Source organism: Bombus flavifrons, chromosome 4 (genome assembly GCF_040668555.2).
Source record: "Bombus flavifrons isolate JBK064 chromosome 4, iyBomFlav1_principal, whole genome shotgun sequence".
NCBI lineage: Eukaryota > Metazoa > Arthropoda > Insecta > Hymenoptera > Apidae > Bombus > Bombus flavifrons.
In genome coordinates, this window is record NC_138445.1 from 489,436 (window position 1) to 509,845 (window position 20,410).

General features: G+C 34.2%; 3 protein-coding genes across 4 annotated transcripts in view; 1 reads left to right on the forward strand and 2 right to left on the reverse strand.

The window, feature by feature from the left end:
* LOC138178782 (uncharacterized) lies at positions 1-11,648 on the reverse strand. Of its 2 annotated transcripts, none has more exons than XM_069111025.1 (6): positions 11,430-11,648; positions 6,220-6,358; positions 5,696-5,893; positions 4,000-4,386; positions 1,314-1,595; positions 1-645 (listed from the first exon to the last, which is right to left on the reverse strand). In XM_069111025.1, the coding sequence occupies exons 2-6, from the start codon at positions 6,301-6,303 to the stop codon at positions 532-534; spliced, it is 1,065 nt and encodes a 354-aa protein (XP_068967126.1). In that variant the 5' UTR covers positions 6,304-6,358; positions 11,430-11,648; the 3' UTR covers positions 1-531. The 2 variants fall into 2 exon arrangements, with proteins under 2 accessions (XP_068967126.1, XP_068967125.1); XM_069111024.1 differs by having other exon boundaries at positions 11,388-11,648.
* Positions 5,617-20,410, forward strand: part of LOC138178781 (nuclease SbcCD subunit C) — a 26,122-nt gene continuing 11,328 nt past the window's right edge. The window contains exon 1 of the mRNA XM_069111022.1: positions 5,617-5,772. The gene's annotated coding sequence lies outside the window, so the exon portion shown is untranslated. The remainder of the gene's footprint in view (positions 5,773-20,410) is intronic.
* Positions 18,317-20,410, reverse strand: part of LOC138178740 (tol-Pal system protein TolA) — a 6,229-nt gene continuing 4,135 nt past the window's right edge. Inside the window, exon 5 of the mRNA XM_069110944.1 lies at positions 18,317-18,893. Within this exon, the coding sequence (XP_068967045.1) occupies positions 18,866-18,893 (28 nt within the window). The 3' untranslated portion in view covers positions 18,317-18,865. The remainder of the gene's footprint in view (positions 18,894-20,410) is intronic.

The window sequence follows — 20,410 nt, forward strand, 5'->3', positions numbered from 1 at the left end:
AAAAAAGTGAATGGTAATATACATGTAAAGAACTGTCGGTAACATCAAGAAGACTTTGAAGATGATTTTAAAAGAACTTTTCGTTTACCGTAACATGTACATTCTTAAACTGTTCTTATATTTCCTCATTTTATGTAACAGTGAACATAATTTGGACGTTTGTAATAGAGATGGTATATCTACATTTTCTTCATCGTATTAGTTTCGCATATTAATCATAACCGGACTGCGGATATTTATGCAAATATATATTTTTATAAAAGCCGTTAAAAAAATGGGACCTGGAAAGCAGAAATTTGTTTCAGCTACTAGGTATTATCGTAAGTGCTGTATTTTGGACGTTTCACGTATTTTTGCGTATTATGTGCATTCTGTGCATTTCAGCGCCCCTTAAATTTCTCATAAATGCGTAAAAATCCACAGTCTAATTATAACGATTTATAATGGATATCTAAGTTATCATTACTTTTAATTCATTTATATCTATATTACTATTCTAAAATTATTGAAATTTCGATAAAATTAAATGAATTATTTACACTCTACTGTATTCCACCATTCACAACGTTTCTTTACGTTACTAAATGCTGTTCCCGATGGACAAAGCGAGGAAGTTTTCGACCAACCAGAGCAGTTGTGGAAAACCTAGAAACAAAGAATCATCCGAATAATGTACAGTAATCCGAGTAATGAAAAGATACATACGAGTATCAGATGACTCTTTATAAAGAAATAAGGGAAAGATATAGAACATTTTCTTTTCTGAAGCTTATTTTTGAGAGAAAATCGAGTTTGAAAGGAGAATGTAAAAAAATTGTCATTTTTGGAGCCGCCTGTAAACGAGATATTCTTGCAGGACATTTAAGAGCATCTCACAAGGAATAAAAAATGTTTTTTAATAAAGATTAAATGTAACGGAAGGATAAATATTCAAATTAATTTTGTAAGAAAATGTATTATCTTCTTATTCTTTCATAACAGCGAAATCTATTAACCCCTTCCCGTACTATTTAGTTCGACGAAACTCGGGCCCAAACGGTAGACATCGACGCACGCTAAACAGACCAGACTGATGCTCGTAAACAGAAACTAACATTCAGTGACGATCGTAACGGGCAAAAAAACAGTCCGCGAGCTCGGCTTGTTATGTTTACGTTTGGCCCAAGTATCTGGTTGCGAGTCAGACTGGCGATATTCATGTTTGGGCTAAAATCTTCATCGCGAGTCTGACTCGATAAAGTACGGGAAGGGGTTAAACCTTAACTTGGAAAGGAAATTTTCAAAACGAAAAGCGTAATGAGCTATGTACTCACTTGGCACTTAGTTTCAACATCGGCAAACATGCCTCTCCTACCACTGCACGTGAAACCAGTTTCTGGAATTTTGGTAAGATTCGTGTAGCGAGAAACTGTATCGTCAGTATTCAGCTTGACATTTTGGTACGATGTCGCTTTCGGATTTATTTCGATGTTTTGCAATTCCTGCTTTCGAATACGAGGAGAAAAGTTTTGGTTTCTATTTGCAGGATGAGATCCGGCGTGTCTCGAAGATCGCTCATGAAACTTATTCAAAAATCCCTGATAATCAGCAATGATCTGAAAATAAAGAGACCGTTTTTTGTACATTTTCGTTGTCTGATATCCATCTGGAAAGAAATTACGAGTTTATGGATATGAGATACGACAGACACTTTGAACAGCTTCTTTAGTCACTTATAATCCGAAAACTATGTATGTATGTATTGCGTTGAGTCGAGCCCTATAAGTGAGCTATCAAAACTTGTCACGTAAGAAGACTTGTGTTGCTATTGGGTTTTTACGTTTGCTCCTATTGTTTTGGTTTCGAAAAGAGTGTTGCATCTTATACTGTCATGATATTGCTGTGAAGATAAGGAAAGCTTCTTTCTTCTCTTTTATCATTAATAACGTGATATTTCAATTTATAACCTTATCGATGAAATAATACTCGTGTCTACTGTTAAAATTATTTTAAACAATAACAACATAACGTTAAATAAATCTTGATCATTGAGAGTCATAGCTCAAAATGGAGGTAGCTTTAAGGGTACATGTGAATTTATTGAACTGAACAAGTGAACTTTCAATGTGACGTTTTGACAAAATTATAACAATTCTAAACGTTCAAACTCGTTTTCCCTAAAATCATGATTTTTTAATTGACCTCGTTCTTGCGCTAAACGAACAATACGTTGATATAACGTTTCTTAGTCCTTTTAATGTGTACATTCATCTCGTGATATATGAACATGCGTTTATTAGCCACCCTGTACGTTTAACTCTATTACGAGTAGAAGAGGAAATTACGTAAAAGAGAGCGTTTTAGACATATCGATATATACAACGCGAGTGAGAGTAAGGTGACTTAACTACTGTTACTGTGAAAGATGCTCATGAGATTCTTGCTTGAAATCTGTTAAGAAAGGAAGAGGCGTAATAGTATGTTATTGGTGCTTCGCTCGTAATTTGCATACCGCGAGTGCAGGTGAGCGTGCACCAGCGAATGTACTCCCGACTACAGTTTCATTCGCGTTTCAAATCCAAGATAACTAGATGATCTATCTTCTCGTAGTAGGTAATCCTAGAAAATTGTGGTTGGTTTCAACGAAGTAGGCAAACTAGAATCTCGTGTGTCGATATGCGTTCTTCTTTCACAGATTGTGGTTTTGCACTCGAGTTGGTCAAAAAAGATATATCACACACGCATACATATACGTCTTATACAGCCTATAGGTGACCATTATAAATTTTACGATCTCTCATTTTATTCCATGTTAGAACGCGTAAACGCTGACTAGCTTCAATTTGCCATTTCTAATATGAATTCAATCGTTTATCGAATTATGCAGGGAAATCATGTAAGACATTTAAAAGTTTGGGCTTTTTGAAAACCTGTGCAATTAATTTTACGATCACCTTTACCTCTTTTCTTTCCGTAATATGTTAAATATTTTAACGTATCGTCGAAATATTGGTATTACGGTAGAACTGCATTTATATGAACCGTGTCTATCTGAACGAAATTTTAGTCAATGACCGATCGAGGGACGATTCGCATAACAGAAGCTCGTCGATTGTCCCCACTACCTATTACTTTTCGTTCACACAATAGGAGTTCACGTTCAGATACATGACTTGAACCAGCAAAAGTTTAGTTTAGCACCGATGAAAATCGCTTACACGTATCCCAATGAGAACATCCACGGTAGGCGGTTCGGTCAAGTGAAGTGAAAATTTCTTAACCTGTACCTGACTTGACGTGATCTGACTAAACTATTGCTAGTTGAATTCATTTATCTGAACGTGAGCTCCTATTATGTGAACAATAACAGATACTTAGTGGGGACAATCGCTGAGCTCCTATTAATAAACTATTTGTTCCCCGACAAATCCAGGCAAACGAAGTTCCATCGTAATTTCTCTCCTAGTATTAATTATATAAAATAAATCTCTTTCGCAGTACGAACTACCTCTAACAATTGGTAGATGGCAGAACGTACACAAATGTCTAAATTTTAATAGATGTCTCGTATTTTCGTCGAATAGATAATTATGCACAAAAGGGGACCTCAACTCCGATTTTGTTAAATTTGGAATACGTTGTAGAGGAGAGGGTTCCGAGTAACATGCATTTTGTCCGAGATGCGGGGTGATCATGGTGCAAAAATTATGACACATTACAGGAAAAAAATGATGCTTGTTAAATCACATTTAGTTTAATATAAACTGTTAAAAATGAAATTGCATACGCATTTGCACAGGATTGCGATAGTAATGGTGTAAGATACGGTTAAGTTAATCCAAGTTAGATTCCATAGGTGGCTGGAAATTGAGATCTCTTTTTGTGCATAATTACCGTAGAATAAGCAATATAATATTTCAAACGTGCTCGCTTATACGAAGCAACAGGTACAGAGATAGCGCTGTGTTGGAATAATGGTATGACCAACTATACATAGAAGTAGACGCATAGAATATATACCTGGTGAGAGTTGAAAAGCGCTATGTTGCTGAGAATATAATCGTCGAATGGTTGGTAAATAGAATCCCACTCGTAGCGAATATTCCAAGTTGGTGTAAAAGTTTCTTCTAATAAATTGGCATCAGCAGGAAGTACCAAAGGTGTTACGATAGGTTTATAAATTCCAGGTTTCAATGGTGGTACTATAGGTACAAATTGTCTGAAGCTCGTATAAGTTTGTGATTTAGAAAAATCCCGATGCTTGTTAAAGCGATTGTTCGTGTACTCGTGACCATTAAATCGCGAGTATGGCGTACGAATAACGTAAGTTGTGTCAATCGCTTTCGCACGGTTGTAATGAAATCTGCCTTCGGGTGGAACGTATCGTCCATCCGGTGTCAGGTACACCTGTAAAGACAAAACGATGCTCTTCAATTAATTTCCATTTAATTAGCGAGGTGAATATTAAACTTGTTGGTTGGTTTATTAAAGAGACGAGTGATAAAATTGTAATAGTCAATTATATTAAAATCACTTTAAGCGCAAGTACAGAGATAACGTATGCCGGTCGTAATCGTCGCTCGCTCAATATTACTGTTCAACTATACGTTCGCTACTCTACTATTTGACTCGCTATAATGACTTTCCTAGAGAGCACGTTCGTCTATTTGTATCGACCAGTGTCATTATAAGAAGTTCGAACGTAACTCCGATTGACGATTACAAGTAACGACGATAATATTTTGTCCGGAGTTCGTTTACCTTCGAATCTGGCAAACCAAAACAATGTTGATATTCCAAGGCACAATAATACGAGTCTTTCCCCATTCATTCTTCAAAAATTTTCGAACTTTCTTAACCTTTTCGCTTCGGCAGTCCAGTCCACCGAAATACTGTCACTGAACAGAAGCGCGCGCCAGAAATGCACACAGTGTGCATGGTTGCTGTATATACGTTTTCCTAAGTCTTAAATAACAATAATTTTTGCAAAAACCGTATATGAAATATCGTTTCACTGTCAATGGGTTTAACAGATTTTTTAGTACGAAACAGTATACGGCTGTAACAGTATACGAAACAGTATAATTTTGTTGTTGTTTCAACAATGAGTAACTTTTAAGAAGTGATTAATCCAATATACCAATAAAATCAACAGAAAATGTTCTGCCGATAATGAAAAAATATATTATTGGCTACAGATGGCATTGATGTATACCCGATATATAGGGTGCCGAACTCAGGATTCGTCGCGTGGTCGCCGCCTATATGCGGCGCTCGTACCCACAGGTCATCTCGCGCGCGCTGCCTATAAGTGGCACCCGAAGCGAAAGGGTTATACTAAGCATTTTTAAACTAAGCTCCAAGTATTATAATACTTGTTTTATAAAGAATTAAAAAGTGCATCAAACAGTATATAAAAAAGTGTACAGTTTCATTTAGAAAAACGAAGATCTCGAAACGTCTCTACCTAGACAAATCTGATAGTCATCGTAAGACATTTCCCTCGAAACAGAACATGTTTTGTTTGAAACATTTTTCCGAGTACTGTATAATTTAGAAGATATTTGCGTGGATTATCTCGATTAAAATAAAGCAGCGTGTATAATATTTAGCATATAGTAGAGTGTAAAGGCTATTCAAATTTATTTAAAACGTCAAAAATACCATTGACTTGGAAAGTGCTTAACCTACATTTTGTTTATTAACTTGTACATACCTTTATTACTTCTGGCATCGTTTGAACATGCTGAGTATGTTTATGCACACCTCGGGCATCCAAGACCACTCCATCAGGTACTGTAATACCTTCTTTGTTTAATCGATTTAACGCTAAACGATCAGTCCTAAAAGCTTCTTCTGGAATTTTACCTCCTAATGCTGGTAAGACTTGTTCTCTAAATATTTGTCTTTTCCGCTGTAATCATAAAAATTTGTTTTCATATTAATATTACAAAAATATCGTTTCTAAGATATCTTACTTCAAAATTACGCCGTGAAATATACAATTTAAATATAAACGATGTTACTATAAGGTTAGTTCGTGATCGTCTTTAGAGCAATATATTTATACATTAAACAAGTATACGACTGATATAACATTTTTATAAAAGAAAGTTTTATGTACGTTTGTAATATTTTCTAATATTTGTAGTATAAATACCAAGAGTAATATACGATTACCGATAGACTAGTTATATTACCATTTGTAATTAAAACTAATATCGTGTCTGTGTATCTTACCTTTTCTGCGACAACGCATATCATTAGAAACGTGGCGGTAAGTATTAAACGAAACCAATTTTCTTTCTCGATTATTGTCTTCATTCTAATGGAAAATTGGTTGATTTTTTACATAATCAGAAACATTCGATTCAATTTCCTAAAATATTAAAAAAAAACATTTTTTTTATCGATACATAATTATGAAACTCTACTTGTTACTTAATTATAGTCGAGTACACGGCCATTCCAGGCATTGGTATGTATTACTTTGATAACAAAATTGTATTACTTTATGAAAGTCATCAAAAATTACATCACACATGCAGTAGAAGTAAATGTATTAGTAAGTATAGAGGATGTCTAAGCTAAAAAGGATTATCCAATTATCTACCTTGTGTAATGTTGCGTGTAAAAACTTCTCAAGACAAAGCTACACTACTTTGAAGGACACGTTCCTCAAGTTCGTTTCTTTTAGAAGATTTCAAGGTCATCGGTTTTATTTCTAAAATAGAGATCTACGTATTTGCTTGTTCGGTAGATGTGATTTTCTATTCTCTATACAAAAGTAGCAAGGTACTTACGCTGGAAAGTGCGTAGTTTAAAAGATATTTCGATCTTAATTCCATGAAATGAAAGGCAAACAAGACATAAACGCAAAAGCATCACTTTGCATTTCTCTTTGTCTATGGTAGGCCAAGTTACAAAATTAAAGTTAAGATACCCTTTAAACCAAGCATAAACTAAGCGTTCAGACACGAGTGCATTGATACTGTTGTATGGAAAATGGAAAATCGTGTTAATTGATAAATAGAAAAACATAGAATTAGACGACCTTGAGGAAAAAGATTCTTTCCACTGTTTCCAATGTCCTTAGATCAAACTACAATGATTCTATAAAATTTTAACTATGTATAAAGTCGTGCACGCGATATTACTTTACGATTATGCTATACGATGCTCTATATTCGTGCTGAAGTCTGTAAACATATCTTGAATAGATCGTCAACCGCGATGTAGACTGTTACATCAACCTGTAGTAAACCCGATAGTAAACAGCAAGTATTATTTTATTAAAATGTATAATAAATAAATAATATATATATATTATATAAATATATAAATATATAATATATTATTTTATATTAACAGAAATTGAGATATTTCGATATGATTGACGTCCCACTTGCTACTCATAAGTACGAGTTATATATTCATTGTTGAGAAATTTTTAATTTAACCTCTTCCCGTACTATAGCAAGTCGGACTCGCGATGAAGACTTTGGCCCAAACATGAATATCGCGAGTCTGACTCGAAACCAAATACTTGGGCCAAACGTAAACATAACAAGCCGAGCTCGCGGACTGTTTTTTGCTCGTTACGATCGTCACCGAATGTTTACGAGCATCAGTCTGATCTGTTTCGTCGAACTAAATAGTACGGGAATTTAGCGCGTAATGTTTGTTTCAAAGAGCATCGTAAGATACCCTTACACGTACGTTTAACAGAATTTAAATTTAGTTAGGGCGTTATCTTTTAACGTGGCTGTTATTAAACTTGAAAGAGGCAAGATTTTAGAGAAAGCTTAAACTTTCAATGAAGAAACATTACGAAATGCGTGCTTATGGAAGAAGAAAGTTTTACATAAGGGATAACCGATTGCTCGGAACGATATTCGTAGTTAGAGAATGACTTTCACTCTTTAATGGCATAGATAATCGACAATGCTGACGAAGATTAAATTTTCTATCTGCAAGATTGTGCAAATATTCAAGATCGATCGTGCGCAAATTTTATATTATTCTTTCTCATAAATTAAATTATACTAATTGCAAATCGATCATAAACTATAGTTTACTATCATATATTGGGTTGACAACTAAGTGATTGTCATTACCACCTAATGACAAAATCAGCTATCACTTAGTTGTCAAACCAATAGGACAAACCCCAGACTAAAATGATAGAAGACTGAAAAATTTGTTAAATTAAACGAAATTGAGCCTCGAACAATGCACGAGGTAATTACGCAAAAGAGGAAGCCTCGATTCTAACGGCCTTGAGCTTGAAATATACATGGTAGAGGGGAAGGGCACGAGTGACATATTTCATTGTCCGAAGCGTGGGATAGTCATGGTTCAAAAGTTATGACAAACGGGAAATGGTACATGTTACGTACATTTACTTCGATTTGAAATTAAATCTGCATTTGCATAAAATTGCGAGCCTAATAGCGCTAGATTCCCAACTTCTGCACCACAATCGTCTTACGCGCGCGTCTCGGACAAAGCGCACGTTACTCGGGACCCTCTTGTCTACAACATATCGGAAAGCCAACAAAATTAGAATTGAATTAAGCATAGACGAGTAGCGGATTAACCCCTTCCCGTGCCATTTAGTTCGACGAAACTCGGGCCCAAGCGGTAGACATCGACGCGCGCTAAACAGACCAGCCTGATGCTCGTAAACATTCGGTGACGATCGTAACGAGCAAAAAACAGTCCGCGAGCTCGGCTTGTTATGTTTACGTTTGGCCCAAGTATCTGGTTTCGAGTCAGACTCGCGATATTTATGTTTGGGCCAAAATCTTCATCGCGAGCCTGACTCGCTAAAGTACGGGAAGAGGTTAAGGAGTTTTTATTGGTGAGAACGAGGGCAGAGCGAAATGGGTACGTGCACTTGTCATTTCTTCGCACAATTTGTAGTAACATGGTTTCTTTCTAGACGTTTTCTGATATTCTGGAGACGTTCTAATGTTTCCCATACACTAGCTAGCACGCTCGCTAAGCGTGCAATTCGTAAATAGCTTAGCCAATGTACATTAGCGACGCATTAAGTATATAATCAACAAGTTTTTCAGAATGTGACGTAATTTCTTTATATTTCATTACTGGTGTAATAGAAATTCGATTATCCAAACAATTTATCCTCCTATTATTATTAGTTCGAATATGGGAGGTTCTACTGTAATTATTCTGGCTACAGAAGATAGTAATTCGAAGCAAAGTGAAGGAATTGAATATTGCTCTGGTACATTGTAGTGGATTTCTTGCTACAGAGTTGAAGAATTGAATTACTTTTGCACTTGGGAACTGGATCAGTTGCAGGAAGCAAAAAAAAGGTGAAAGTTTCGTTCACAACGTAGTATTCTTATCTTTTATCAATTACACCTTGAACGAAGCTGACACAAAGAAATTTAAACACCAATCAAATATAGGACGAGGAACAGCAAAATCGAAAAACTACATACATATAATCCTTATACATTTTGCTTTATTATATTTTCTAATATGTGCAATGTATGGTTATTTAATGTAAGCACTGGATTAAATGTAGGCGCTGAGTAATTATCACACGCGTATAGACGCGTATATGTTCGATTTGCGCAACGAAATGACCACGTGCAAACTTTGTTAAAAGAAATAAATTCAGTTTTCTTCTTTTAAATATCGAGAGGTCAACTATCGAACTTTCGTTAATAATCTTTAGCAAATTTTGGAATCTTGAGATTCAACGATTATTGGTACCTGTAATTAGACGAACATTGTTCGATTTAATTTATTTTTTAATGATACGATATTATTCTATGCAATTTTTATAAAATTTAACGATGACATTATGAAAAATAGAACTCTTTTCCTTTATGCATCATTAACTTTTACAGTTTTTAAAATTTCAAAATTTCGCATACGCCATGCAATAGAAGATAAACTTAGAAATAAATACGACCGATATTTAACATCTGGCTACTGATTTGTACAAATCATCATATTCTTCATAGATCGCGCTGAGATATCACCAAACGTCATTTTCTTCGTTTATATTGTTCATGAATGTACCCGTAATATTTTTCTAATTTATCAAGGAATATTGCATACTAGAGAAAGTCTTCATTTCAATTGAACGGATGATTTTGTATTTTTGGTCGAGTTAGTGAAAGTAGCTTCGTCTTTAACGCTATTAAGGTCGCGTATTGCTTTAATTAATTACGAAACACCACCGCTTCTCAATGTTCGAAAGTGAATGAAATAGCAAATTGTTAAACATTGCAATAAGCGATATGTACATCGTATAATATTGTACTATATGTATTTTTCATAAAGATCCAAATTTATCCTATCATATTAATAGTTTTACGTTTTCGTTATTCATCGTACGCGCGAATCAATTGATGATCAATTTAAAATTAAGCCAACCGTGTTAGGAGAAGGTACAAAGAGAAGCGTAAGAGGAACGAAGAAACGTAAAAGGAACGAATAAACGCTTGGGAATGAATGATTAATTTCAACCATAAATACCGTTTCTTTTTTATCTCCCTCCACCCCCCCCCTCTTTAAAGTTACTTTTTAGAAAATATTCTTCACAACTGTTTAGTTGCACAGAATAGGGAAAAAATGTTTCAAGTAATGGAAGTTAATCAGTTCCATTTGACAAAATAGGGATGGCATCCTTTCCATTCATAGAAAACTCGATTAAAAAATTTCTTTTACTCGAGAAGGTTACCCCCTGTGATTCATTTGACACGTGAAAAACTTTTCGCTGTCAACTGAAAACTGTCACGCTCTATCGCGAACATCTATATATCTCATGTTATTCGGTGGATACTTTGTTTTCTGAATTTTTTGACGTCGAAATATCGGTACTTTACAGAACAGTCATAATTACAGCAAATATACTTATATTTTGCTTTAGAACGTTCTTCATTGTCTCGTTACCTAATCGAAGTCATTGTATCCCAGTTGAACGGAACTAGGAAACAGCATAATGTTACGTAGGAATCTCATCAAGTATATAACACGGTATAGAGCCAACATCCGGGCTCTCTCTATTTCTTTATACTTTTCTTCCGAGCTTATGGTAATACGCATAGTATACGAGTAGTTTATACATATTATTTAAAAAAAAAAACTACACTTCATATTTTTATTTGACTCATAATCGAGTCTCTTCAGAAGACAAATTGATTAACTCTACTTTTCGTTAATTTCTTAATCTTACTACATAAGTAGTGCGATTGACATTCGATTCTCCAGAAACAAATGACTTATTTCTATAGGTACATTGATCGTGACAAGATAGCATAAGTAAAAGTTATAGAGTTTGTCAATATGGCTGCTGAACCGCTTAACTATAACTTATTTATTTATTTATTTATTTGTAAACATGAAAAAGAAGAGTCAGTACAAACCAAATATAGAAAGTGTCGGTAAAATCTTGGAAGTGCATTTACCGGCTATTTAATTTGATCTTTGGAAACTTCACCATGAAGAGCAACATGTAGTAATACACAAAACAGTTTGTCGAAAACTAAAAACGATATCGTGATTATGCGATCAAGTGCGATACTTTGTGAATTAAATTGTCGAACCGATGCATACACCACAACTTTCATATGTACACTGCAGTAATCGACGAAGAGACGAAGAGGCTGAACCAAGAATTCGAAGGGTTGTGAAGATGATACTGAACTCGCTTGTAAGAGTTCACCTGATGATATAGCTGAGAGAACTGAAGCACGTGATTCGAGTTCAAAGTACTTTCACTGCTAGACTATAATAGTTCTGCAGCTTGTTCCTCTTCTTTCTCTTCTTCCTAATTCGCTTCTTTCTCACACTCACGGGCCCAACAGCCTGAAACGGAGATGATCGACGCTGCGGTGATCGATATCCTGGGTCAATGACGATCGACTAGCTGGTTGTCCTCGTAAATAGATAGTTTCTCGTTGGAATTTATTTTACTAAAGGAAAGAGGAGGAATAACGTAATAACGATAACGCAATAATAATATAATATATTAATTCGTGCAAATTATTAATGTAACTTTAGATTAAAGTAAATATGAAATAATATATTATAGTAACGGTATGACATTATTAGTTTCTCGTTGGAATTTATTTTACTAAAGGAAAGAGAAGGAATAACGTAATAACGATAACGCAATAATAATATAATATACTAATTCGTGCAAATTATTAATGTAACTTTAGATTAAAGTAAATATGAAAATATATATTATAGTAACGGTATGATATTATTATGCAATAGTAAACAACATTATAATGATAGCTTTCATAGCAGAATAATAGCTTAAAATAAGATACTAATTAATTTTCAAGACGATACATTACAGGTACGTACTATACGTACACATTATTCTTCATGAAGATGTAGATATGTAATTAGCAATAGAAATATAGATACAAATTTACGTAAATACTACTCGTATAATAATATAAATGTTATGTACCAACGTCAATATTAATAAAGTTGAGATATTAAAATTTATAGATGTGTTAAAAAATTCATGGTCGAATAACTTCTAACACAGAAGTTCCTGCTGTTTCAAATTTCTTTTCTAATACGAAAAGAGAGAATTAAAACGTGCTATTTGCCTGTTTTACGTTGACTTTGGTACTTTTTCAAAAAGTTATAGTCATTTTTAGATAGAATACGAAATTGTCATTTTTTATATAGGGTATTTGCACCTGTTGCACCAAGGTACAGAAATATAATTAAGTTTTACTCGAAACAAGCATGTGTTAGTTAATTGTCCCATAAACTATCGTTGCGATAACATCGTTAATTCGTTATCGATAAAAGCATCAAGCGGAGGTGTAATAATATGAATCCTTTCGCATCGTGTACAATCCATACCTTCACAATGTCGAAGAAAGATGTGTATCGCTGCATTGCTGTTCTCCTCTTACTTTGCTATTTCCCACGGTGTGGCGACTTTTCCGTGAAAGGTATTCATGGAAACTGATACGCAAATTCGATTTCATAATGATCCGTAACCGTAAAGTAAGAAACCAATTATTCAAGTAGTCTGATCCAGCCATTGGTAATTTTATATAATGGTCAAACGAGCTATGATAGTCAAGTAGCGCAGCGCGTAAAGAGTCTTCAAAGTAAAGAGTCTCTTTGATTTATTACAAGTTCTTATTTTAAATTTCTTTTCCTTTTTCCGTATATTATCCTTGAGTTTTATAAGTTCTGTACATACGTGAACGTTCGATAAATTGATTTAACGATGTTGCACAACTGTAGCAGCACGTATACGTTTATTCCACCGAAGAAACGTTGGTAATAATTGCATAAATGCAATTGTGTTATTTACGTTTCATGGAAATTGCGAAGAATTCATAGATAATCAGATAATCATAATCATTCATAGATAATTCATAGGAGATCGATCGAACGTTTTTTTCTTTAGATGTCGTGGAAGAAAAATCGGAACTACGGGCGTCGGGATTTGAACCCGGGTCCCAAACGTTCGTAACTTAAAGCGCTAACCCACTGCGCTGCCGTTGTCCGGTACTAGTTAGTGTCGAGTGTCGCCACAGCAGTCTTCTAGTTTTATCAGATGAATAATATTATATATATCAATAATAAGCGAACAGGGTTCGGGGCGAAGGTAACACGCGGACGAATAGCTCTGGAGAAAAAGGGAAGTGCGAAGAGAAAAAGGAGAAGGAAATACAAAGTGACACGAAGAAGGGAAAATAAAGGGTGAGAATACGAGGAGAAAGTGAAAGAAAAGCGAAAAAATGTCTGGAACGAGAGAGAGAGGTACGAATTAGAAAATTAGAGGAGAAGAGGTTAGGAAGGCAAAAGCGCGGCAAATAAAGTAAGGCAGGGAAACAAAAGATGGCGTTAAACAGAGGAAGACCAAGGAATAAGCGAACAACTTTATCGATGGCATCATTGACATACTAGAAAATTAATAGTTATCTTGAGTTCGTGACTACACATATCTCATGCGAGTCGTGATCTCTTAACCGTGAGATAAAACGTAATATAGCACATAGACTGTTACGAAACTCGAGCATCTGCAGTTTTGTTCTTTCAAGAATTATTATACCCTATCACGCGTTTACTATCCGTTTAATTTTTAAACTGTTTTTCCATACTCTAAAAACAGCATGTTTATAAAAATGAAGACAACAAGTGGTGGAAAAGATCGAAATTTACTCGAAGAAAAGAATTAAGTTAAGAAGAAATGAAATTAATAATTATACGCAAGTTTTGCTTTTTAAATAATTTCTCCGACTAACGATTGCAATCTTAAAGAGTAATTTATTGTAAATTTTATTAAATAGAAATACGGAAGCAATTTTGTTTAAGATAAAGAGTCATAACAATTATTCAAATGTATGGAGTATGTCGCTAAATAAAAAGATGCTGACGAGAACTGTTCATTGTACCAGATTCGGAAAGAATTACCGCATTCTAGTGAAACTAGGAAGTAAACGAACAATCAGACGCAGTATTGTGAGGAGTAAGATAGCCTTGTTGTAAAAAGATGTTTCTATTCGAGTTTTCATTGTTGTTTATATTATACATACAACGGCTCGCGAAGGTAGAGATGATGTATACTATTTTTCATAACATCGTAACTGATATCCAGACGAGCTCAAATCCAGATCTATGATACTATAACCTCCAAACGATTTTGAGTTCAAGAATCTTCAGTTCATTGATTCATCGAAGCATTAACGTCTGAATTTTGGTTTAAGAATTTTAAAGTTCGTATCTCGATAACGGGTGGTGCGAGAGACACGAGTTCGTAGTGTTTTGAAAATTTCCAAGTATCAGCTAGAAGAATATATAATAGAAAAATGGAGGTACCTGTTTAAAAATTTTAATTAATTTAAATCTTTCGTAGGAATCGCTTCGAACGTTTCAATGTCACGGAAAGGTCAAAAACCTTGATCTTTTTCTATATCATTCAGGTTCTTTCAAATATTTCAGCGGTTCGAGATAAACCAGACTCACTGTATATGTATTGCATTGAATTTTCCATAAGGATCTAATAGATATCTAATTAAATACTTGCATAACTATGGAAATACAAATAATTAGTCCTATCGTAAATGGAAATTGCTAAAGTTTCCATAATTTATACGCCAATTAAACGTTCATGTTGTGTTTCTAGCTTCACGTTATAATAGTTGTAATGTGTTACAACAGTTGCACCATTATGCAATCTTAGTGCAAGCTTAATGCAAAAAGATAAGGTTCGTACTTATATGGACTTTAAATATCACTTTGAATATCAGTGTATTTCTTTATTGTTATCTATTACTTATGTTTTATTCTCTGTAATCTAAACATGATATAAAAAATGTGTAGGGGAAACAGTGAAAGTAGAAGAAAACACTTAAAAAGATGTTAATTATGTCTTTATTAAATGAATAAAATATATGCTAGATGTATATGCCCACGTTTTAACTAATATAGTAAGTACACAGTTATATTTTCTCCAGTCATCTCTGCAATATTTACAATTAGTGGAATTTCTAAAATTTTATTCCAAGACGACATTTATAATTTTAGTTTATTAGCGTGCAATCATTTTGATTGTATATTTAAAAACATGTCTTACGCAAATGACGAAGACAAGCTATAGTCTAATTTCTCATTCCTAGATTTCTCTTCCCTTCTCTAAGACATCAAGTTCGTTCACCTATGTACGATCTCATTTTAGACCTACACAGATTTAACATAAACTTACTATGGACACAAACACATTTTCAAATCCTGATACATAACGAATGTTTTATGGAATATTAAATTTGACCTTTCTCCTCGTTATTATTAACTGTATCAGTTAAGTATATATATTTTCAATTAAATATTCTTAAAACTATTATCCATGATCTTTTGAGCTTTTTCTGACAAAAGGGAGCCGATTAAAGATAAAACGGAAATGAAGAACGGAAAATTTCTTTTGAGGCTTTGATGTTATGTTTAAAAATTGATCAGAATACTCCTCCAGTTAGACTAATTTCTATACACGTGTGGATGTAGGGCAATCTAAGCGGCGGGGTGTACAGTGATTGTCAAATTCAATGAAACAGTCAATCATCTAACGTGGAAGTAGTTCATGCTCTTACATATTGAATATTAATATTTTTACTAAAATATTTTATTGATTATAAAATTAAATTTTACTCTTATAATATTTTATATTCTAATTTAAATCTAAAACAGTGAACCAAATAATACAAAAAATATTCTAAAATTTGTACGTACATACATATAGTGAAAACAAATATTTTGAAATTGAGTAATTGTTCAGGTAATGAACTGTAGTTAGATGGTACTAGCCTGGCAAGGGTACAGCAGGTTTGTACGAGTGGGGGTAAAATTTGATCACGACCTTGTTTTAAGTTTTAACATGTAGAATTTTTATTGCACACGAACACGGGATAACATGTGATGGAAGAATGCGTACATTTACAGATGACGAATATAGATGATGTTGTTGGATAAAAATATAAACTACAACGATAATGTGCGACGAGACGAGAATTCCCTTTTAACGCGGAACGGAAGAGTCGATCGCGGACCGATACGACACGGAAAATCCAACGGAATTGCTCGTGATGCGATATTATTGGCGGAACATTTTGTCTTTGTTACGTTTTAGATTTCGTTTTCGGGTTTTTCAAGAAAAACGTACGTGGCTACTTTTCCGTAGACAATTAAAAATACATCGAATGGTATATAAAAAGATTTATATTTCCAGTTAAAGGAACGAAGGTCTCCTTGAATCTCGAAATAGCGTCCGTTAAATAACGTCTGTGACCATCGCAAGATGCGTCCTTCTCGAAACAAGGTATTTTTTTATAAGAAATACGAAAGTATAAAGTCTCGAATAATGTATAATTTAGGAGATATTTAGGTGGATCGATTGAAACGAGACACCCGGTATATCTTAATTTCCAAAGAGTATATTTCTAGGATATTGCAAATCATGTAAAAAGCATTCGTTTCATTACAAAGTTTAGTGTAATCACCATACAAATACGTCATTGCGCTTTGCACTAGAAAGGATTTAGTTCGCTGATGCGTGACGGTACGTTTGTATAAGTAAATCACGATTTCAATGTAAATGTCAGCGATCGGAACTAAAAAGCATTCGTGATAAAAGATTATTGACGTAATAGACCGCTGTGAGGCAACAAAAAGTAGAAGCAGTTTGGGGGAAGCTTCGGGCAATGAATTATAATATTCGTATTCTAAAAGTTATCCGACAGTAAAAGAACAAAAAGTAATAGGAAAAGTTTGTATCCTTCAGTTACTCGTGTTTACTTTGAAATATTCGGCGAAACTCAAAATTTTAATAATTAATCTTCAAAATAATGAAAAATGTTACACAATCGATACATTTAATTTTTACATGTACTTTTACAATATACAGGGTGGTTGGTAACTGGTGGTATAAGCGGAAAGGGGGTGATTCTACGCGAAAAGAGAAGTCGAAAATATAGAATAAAAATTTAAAAATTTAAAAATTTGAAAATTTGAAAATTTAAAAATTTGAAAATTTGAAAATTTGAAAATTTGAAAATTTGAAAATTTAAAAATTTAAAAAATAACGTCAATCGAGACAACGATCTACAAAGAGATCCGTTATAACGAGGCGTGATGATAAAGTGCACGCGTACCGAGCGAAAATTCAAAGTCGATTTTCTCGAAAACAAAGCCTTAAACGAAACATTTTTATTCTATATTTTCGACTTCTTTTTTCGCCTAGAATCACCCCCTTTCCGCTTGTACCATCAGTTACCAACCACCCTGTATATATAATTTTTTCAAATAAAAATGTACGTCAAACGAAAGAAAGTACCCAAATGATTTTCAGATAGCTGAGTTTACTAACGTATAATATTTTACAATCTTTGCGTCAGCGTGATAAGTTTGGTAAAACTTGTTGGTTTCGAATCAAATTATCTGCCAGCGAAATATTATTTGTCTTATATTATATTAATTAATTAATTGTTTGTCTTAATATTATATTCAGTAGCAATATTAGAGAATCGTTAAATTTTCACTGAACTGAAAATTTTCGCTTCGATCTTTGAATTGTTTTGACTTTTTGAACAAAGTCTCGTGCATTTTCTTCTCTATAGTATAGAAAGAGAGAATGAAGAAAAGCGAAGATGGATCTTTCGTTGGATATTTTATAAAATCTGAAAAACTCTCGAGGATTTAATCTTTGTATTCACGATGTTTCCAATTTTAAAAACAATTTTATCGTATTTCTTGGATACGTTTGATTTTGTAGAATTTTCCAGGAAAGATCCATCTTCATCCTCTTACTACGTTTTTTTGGTACGAAAGCATCCTCGAAAGAAATGAACTCGGAGAGGTGAGAGCAGGAGCTTCATCTTTGCTGCCAAGTGTCTGTAAACGATAAACTATCATAAGATCGAAATAATTTTTAAAGATATCTAGAGCGGCGCCACTTTTACTCACTCGTATTTATTTCGATATTCGCATTATAAATTTTTAATGTAAATGAAACGTAAAATAAACGTAGTTAATGTAAATATAAAGTAAATGTTCTGTGAGAGATAAAGCTATTGAGAATCGCAAATCGGAATTAATTTTGAATAATTTAAAAAAGAAGGCACGCGTAATTGTAATTAGCATTGCTTTCATTTGTAAAACAGCCTTATAAAAATAAGTTGTAGTAAAATAAGTCAATTATTTGCCCTACTTTGTTGATACATTGTTTTACGTATGTCGATGTTAAAAGATATTAATTCTATGCTCGCTATTTGACTCAAAACATTATAGTTTAGCATAAACTCACTTATATCTAATTAATCGATATAATATTTATATGTTTATAAATTTCTTCAAAGTTGTTATTCCGTTAGCTTCCTCTTGAACCATGCGAGCATCTACAAACAAAGAAAAATATAACGTTATTGTATGATTTTTGAAAGAATGCAAAGAACGCAGTTAGAACGCACGTACATATAACGTAAACAGAATACTACGACTAATTGTTACATTACGTTACAAGAAGTCTGTAAATTTATTATATTTACAAACGTATACTCCTGGTTTATCTGTCTTTAACACGTTCGTCGCCACGTCGCACATATCTATGTGAAGGGTATATTTGTTATGGGGCCCCGTCACCAAAGTATGGTGACGCTCTTCTTAATCGAGTTAATTAAATATACGATATTATATATAGGATATACAACATAAAAATATGAAAAACACATTATACCATACTTTTTATTAATTTATATTCTGGATAAAATATTACATTATGCTATATCGCGTGGTATTTGTTAAAACGTTCCAAACACATTTGGGCTGATTTTCGGCACTTCGAACGATAGTCGTAGACTTCGTCATCGCTACTCTCTCACTTTCAAATATATTTTCACGCTGTTTACTGAACATTTTGAGGATGAAAAAATCACCGATGTACGTCTCACGAGTATGCTTCTCGACTAAATGAAAGATCCGAGATATCTGCCATGAGATCCCTCGGAATACTCTAGCTGGAAAGCTCATCGCTTTCTCCATTTCAGAACTAAATAATCTTTTCTTTGCGCTGAATCGAAGGCGATAAACAATGAATGCCCGCTTGTCTCTCTATTTACGTTCTGCGTACCGGCGGTCGGATTTGGGCCCCGCAGGAAACTTAGCCGAATCACGCTGGGCGACCAACGTGTAACAGAGGATATATGGTTGATCTCCACCAATTTCCTGGAACTCGTGGAGCTCGGGGGATGTCTCTGCGTCTACTGTCCGCGTCGATGCAATTCAACCCGATATCGAATCGTCGAAATAAGAAAAATGTAATTCCTTTCATTTTTTATTATACAGTTAGGAGATGGGTTTGGTCGGAATAACGAAACTCGTACGATCAAGATGATACGAAAGCCGCGACTATATTCGACCAACAATTTTTAGCTAAACGGAAGAAATATGTATCTAGGAGTAAGAAATTGCCTGACTCTACTACTCTGTACCTATCCTGTCTCGCTCGACTACCTACTTTTCACTCTTACCCTTGATGCACGCAAGGCAGAGCGAGCAGGAGTCGGCTAATGTGGGTCAATTCTCGGAAAGTCACCTCTCCGGACACATGGCCAAGCACTTTCCCGCTTGGCGGCCATTCATCCGGACATTACTGTACAGCATACGTACATACGCTCGTTTACGAAAGTATTTGAACACTTACCATAGAAAACAGAAACGTGTACATTATGCGTGTTACATGAAACATTTTAAAGTTTCATGAGCACTGTAATAAGAGACACGACTCGTCGTTGTCGTGATTATATTGGTAAACTTTGGAAACAGGCTGCAAATGTATATAAAAATTGCGAGATATTTATCGCAAACATACGTTTAGCAAGAAAAGTAGTATACAGAATTCATGGCCACCTTAAAC

Bases quoted from the DNA above. Each gene is read 5' to 3' on its own strand.
- LOC138178782 (XM_069111025.1), bottom strand. From the start codon at position 6,303: ATGAAGACAATAATCGAGAAAGAAAATTGGTTTCGTTTAATACTTACC. The intron at 4,387-5,695 runs GTATGTACAAGT...TTGTCTTTACAG, and splicing joins CGATGCCAGAAGTAATAAAG to GTGTACCTGACACCGGATGG. The intron at 1,596-3,999 runs GTATATATTCTA...CTTTATTTTCAG, and splicing joins CGCTTTTCAACTCTCACCAG to ATCATTGCTGATTATCAGGG.